Genomic DNA, 4,437 nt, shown 5'->3' on the forward strand with positions numbered 1-4,437 from the left:
AAAGGTCGATGGTAGAAATAACTTCATTTTAGGAGGAGAGGTACTTTGGCAAGAGTAAAATCCATGGTACTAGTACTGTACAACAGGCAGGCTGCAGAAGTGCAGAAAGTGATCTCCTTTGATAATCACATCAGCGACAAACACAAGAGCATGCGTTTCAGAGATCCCAACGGTTGCCTGCTAGCACTTCTGTGGAGCTTCAACTCATGTTTCATGAATATTTGTGAAACCTTTGCAGACCTGAATACCTGCATGGGTTGTGAACTTGTGATAGTATGGTGCTTTTCTGAATTTGTATTGTACACACGAGTAGAAAATACGGGTTACAAAGGTCATATAATGTACCTGGAGATAAAAAAAAAATGCTTTCTGAATTTACTCCTTTAAGCACACTGGGGTCTGAACTTCTTTCTTTAGGAGCTCTCACCTCCAAGAGTTGGAACTCACAACATTTGAACTATCCATTCCTCTGAACTCAATGAAACGCTCAGTCAATTTTTAACTATTAACTATGGACTCTCACAGTACCAATTCACATTCTCAGGCATGCTGAAAAAAGACAGCAAATTTGTTCATTGTGAAAAGTCAAAATTATGTCTTCTGTTTGTGAGCAAAACTTCTGCACGAGGATTTTTATCAAGGACAACATGTCCTACAACATCTGGTCTGACAGCGGTATTGGCCAGACAGCTAGATATCCTGGCATCAATCCGCAGTTCAGCACCCACAACTATTTGTTGCTTACATATTAGTGAAAAAAAGAAGCAGAAGAGCATCCAAGCTTAGACAGGTTTTGTCTTGGGTCAAATGCCTTATATACAACAGCCCCCCATTGCGAGTGTATCTATAAACTTCCATTTTGCCTTTCTAATTTTATTGCTTCATACGAATCCATGACCTCTTTGAATTTTGCCTCAGCAACCTCTGCAATAAACAAAATGACAAATATGAGGAATTATATATATCGCATACATTATCTTTACATACAGGAGAAGAAAACGAAAGAACTGCATTCACCTTTATTATGTTGGTTTTGGTCTGGATGATATTCCATTGCTTTCCTCCTAAATGCATTCTGGAATGCACATCATAAAGAAAATAAGCAAGAAAGATTCATATTCCCAAAAGATTTACTGATCTTAGTAGTAAAGAAAACAATGTAAACAACAACACAACATATTAGCCCATTTTACAGTGCACCAATGATCATTCAATTTTTAGAGTTGCACAAAACAGTTAACAGGGGATAAGTAAAAAATTAAACAGGAAAATGCCTTCTTCTGTAGGCACCTCATTAACTAACTTAGCTATCCTGTATAAAGAATAGATGATTGTTCTAGTAAATTAGTGATCCTCTATGTACCTGAAAGGATGCTTTTTAGTGACCATTTTTGGCCTCGTCTAAACATATGATTTTAACACTACAGAATATATTTGAGCACAATGGCAATCTTCCAGCTGTGAATTTTGCAAGCAGTAAGTGACTTGGGTAAAATAAGGTACACACCTTAATCTCAGCATCCGAGAATGGCTCCAATCTTGACCTGTGAAATAAAAGGCAGTAACTTTGTTAAGGGCAAATACCTAAGATAACAAATGTCCATAGTGTGTTTATGTAATGATTTGAGGGTAGTGAGAAATCAGCATAGGAGAAAACTCAGAATAGCTTGTCAATTAGTACATTACATGCCTATTGTGGTTTCATGGAATCATGGTTGACTGCTGATCACTAAATCAGAAATAAGAGTGTATAAGAGCCAGGGAAATGACAAAATGACAAACTAGCATATCATGGCATACGATTTACTTTCAGGGGATTATTTCATCGAACTGACAAAGTACACTAAGTATTGTCGCAAAAGCAAGTTTTCTCATACCTGTCAAGGCCCAAGACAGAATAGTGCTGTGACATAGTGTAGCCCATGGTTTCCCTGGGCATTGATCTGAAATGTGTCCTTTGGTTAGCATAAAATGATTCTGCTTCCCAGTACCAGTCATCTCTTCGGCTATTCTGATAATAGCTCGGATTAGGGCCATCCCGAGTTCGGTAATCCCGACATTTACTTCTCTCCTTCTTGAACATATCTTGCATGCACCTTATGCGTTCCTACGTAATGCACTAATACTGCATGAGGATTAGTTGAAACATACTGGTGCGCGAATACAAAAATAAAATAAAACGCTTTTAGGCTGAAAAGTAGCAATGCCAAATAGCATGATGGTTGTCTTCTTTCTAACGCGCATATTATCATATTAGAGATATTGACATAAGTGACGAAATGCAAATGCACAAAACATATCTCTGATATCTATGAGACTATGAGAGAGCAGGGAACTGACCACTCTCTCCCTCTGATCCTCACCCTTCTCGCGCATCCTCTGGTAATACCGGCCCCAGGCTTTGCCACTTCGATGCAGTCCATGTGGTATGTCTTCCCAGTACACGTAGGGCTCTGACCTACTAAGCTTCAATCGAAGGACACGGTTTTAACACATCTCTCCCAAGTTTGCAGCTTACAAACCCATGGCATAGAAGCAAGCCATGAGCATTTCGACATACCTGCGTGTAGAACCATCTGGCCGTCTGGCGCAGCTGACCAAACTACATAAGCACAAATCCAGACGCATCAATAGTTACCAACACCGAAGCCAGAAACAACATCTCCGCTGGGTGTTGGGCTCAATCCAGCTACATGGAAAGCATCCCCGCACGGGATGTGCCTCGGACTGTGTGTGTGTGGGTGGGGGGGGGGGGGGAGTGAGAGACGAGTGCACGCACGTACGTACCGCGGCGGCGGTGGCGGTGGCGCCGATGAGGGCGAAGAGGAGGATGGAGGCAGGGAAGGCGGCGGAGTCCCGGGGGTCCTCCACCCCCGGCCCACCGGGCGGCCAGCGGGTCTCCTCGCGCTCGCCGTTACGGCGGCCGTCCATGGCGATGGCGGAGGAGGGTCGCCGGCGCTGTGGATTTGGGGATCGCTCGCTTCCGTGCTCGTTTCGTGTCTGTCACTGCAAGTGGCCCCCCCTAGGATTTTGCTTCGAGCGGTGGGTCCCCCTGTCAGTGGCTCAGTGGTGCAACTCTCGCAGCATGAGGAACTCCCGATTTGGGCCTCGTTTTGGGCCGTCCATGAGGACTCCGAACCGGGCTCATCGACGTGTTCATGCGTTACGTAGATGGGCTGGAAAAGGCCCATTTGAAGGACGGGCCTTCTTGGGCCAGATTTATATACCTTGGAAAGTAAATTTAGGCATCACAAGTAAAATAAGCCTAGCTAGAATAAATATTATGATTGTAATGGACTTATTATACTTCTTTAGATCCAACTTATGATCACTCGAAATTAATATATACCTTGGAAAGTAAATTTAGGCATCACAAGTTGATTCAATCTGAAATCTTAATACCAAGGAAATTAAGTAAATGACTTTACATCAGAGTCTTTTTCTCATTATTGATTATGGATTATAGCTGACGTACGTAGTTTCTCGTACTATTAAACGTTGTGTTTTATACAAAAGAAAATTTATGTTAAAGTTCATCATATGACTATATCAAAGTATAATTTGAACTTTTACTTCATAATTCAGTTATTAATACTCTCAAATAGCTATATAGCTATAGTAGGAAAATCTATAAATTTGCGAGAAAAGAAAACCACTAGGATTGCTCTACTGCATGTCTCCATCATGTATGATTGCATGCCTATGGGTTGTTTAGAATAATAGAGGCGGCTAGCAAATAAAGTAACGAGTGTTTTGTTTTAGTGACGTACTCCCACCGTCCTAAAATAAATCAATCTTTCATCTTTTACCTATAATGTTTGACTCTTCGTCTTATTTAAAAAAAATATGATTAATATTTTTATTAGATGATAAATCATGAATAGTATTTTACGTGTGACTATCTTTTTTAATTTCTTCAAAAACTTTTAAATAAGATGGATGGTCAAACACTGGACACGAAAACCTAAAGATTGTCTTATTTTAGGACGGAGGGAGTATATGTATGCACGAATATTTTTGGCCGGTCTTGATTGAACTTCGCTTTTCATTTTCTTACGTAGCTAGGATGCCCCACTATGAAAAATGCTCTGCACCTGCTCGAATGAAAGTTGACCACTTGGCTCTCTAATTCTTTCAGACAACGTCGAGATGGATAATTTTGCCACCAAATATATCTCTCATTATTTGGATCGATCCTCGACATGATCATGCATCTGGGATGCTTTAATTAGTTTATGGTTGGTGGGCTTATTTCTTAACTTACAAGTTATAATGTAATTTAATAATTAGTGTTTGTCGCAAATCGCAAGAACTAAATTGTCTCAAGTATCAAAATTTTAAGCGTAAAAATTTAGTACCTGGGTGCAGCTATTTTACGCTAAAAATATGGTACAAACAAACGGGTAGTACGTCAGAATAAATTTTCATTGGCGATAA

General features: G+C 40.5%; 1 protein-coding gene across 2 annotated transcripts; it reads right to left on the reverse strand.

Moving 5' to 3' along the window:
• Window positions 1-325: 325 nt before the first annotated feature.
• On the reverse strand, window positions 326-3,007 carry LOC102699881. 2 transcript variants are annotated; one of them, XM_015839023.2, is made up of 7 exons: window positions 2,788-3,007; window positions 2,561-2,602; window positions 2,341-2,466; window positions 1,878-2,107; window positions 1,508-1,544; window positions 1,018-1,075; window positions 326-924 (listed from the first exon to the last, which is right to left on the reverse strand). In XM_015839023.2, exons 1-7 carry the CDS (start codon window positions 2,929-2,931, stop codon window positions 845-847), a joined length of 717 nt encoding a protein of 238 aa, XP_015694509.2. In that variant the 5' UTR covers window positions 2,932-3,007; the 3' UTR covers window positions 326-844. The 2 variants fall into 2 exon arrangements, with proteins under 2 accessions (XP_015694509.2, XP_040381962.1); XM_040526028.1 differs by lacking the exon at window positions 2,788-3,007 and having other exon boundaries at window positions 329-924; window positions 2,341-2,461; window positions 2,561-2,696.
• Window positions 3,008-4,437: the final 1,430 nt, after the last annotated feature.

Source organism: Oryza brachyantha, chromosome 7 (assembly GCF_000231095.2).
Source record: "Oryza brachyantha chromosome 7, ObraRS2, whole genome shotgun sequence".
In the NCBI taxonomy this organism is placed as follows: Eukaryota; Viridiplantae; Streptophyta; class Magnoliopsida; order Poales; family Poaceae; genus Oryza; species Oryza brachyantha.

What these genes read in the sequence shown, in the direction of transcription:
- LOC102699881 (XM_015839023.2), bottom strand. Translation starts at nt 2,931, where the DNA reads ATGGACGGCCGCCGTAACGGCGAGCGCGAGGAGACCCGCTGGCCGCCC. An exon ending in AGGATCAGAGGGAGAGAGTG is followed by an intron (nt 2,108 to 2,340) that starts GTCAGTTCCCTG and finishes TGCATTACGTAG; the next exon opens with GAACGCATAAGGTGCATGCA. An exon ending in TCTCGGATGCTGAGATTAAG is followed by an intron (nt 1,076 to 1,507) that starts GTGTGTACCTTA and finishes TGTGCATTCCAG; the next exon opens with AATGCATTTAGGAGGAAAGC.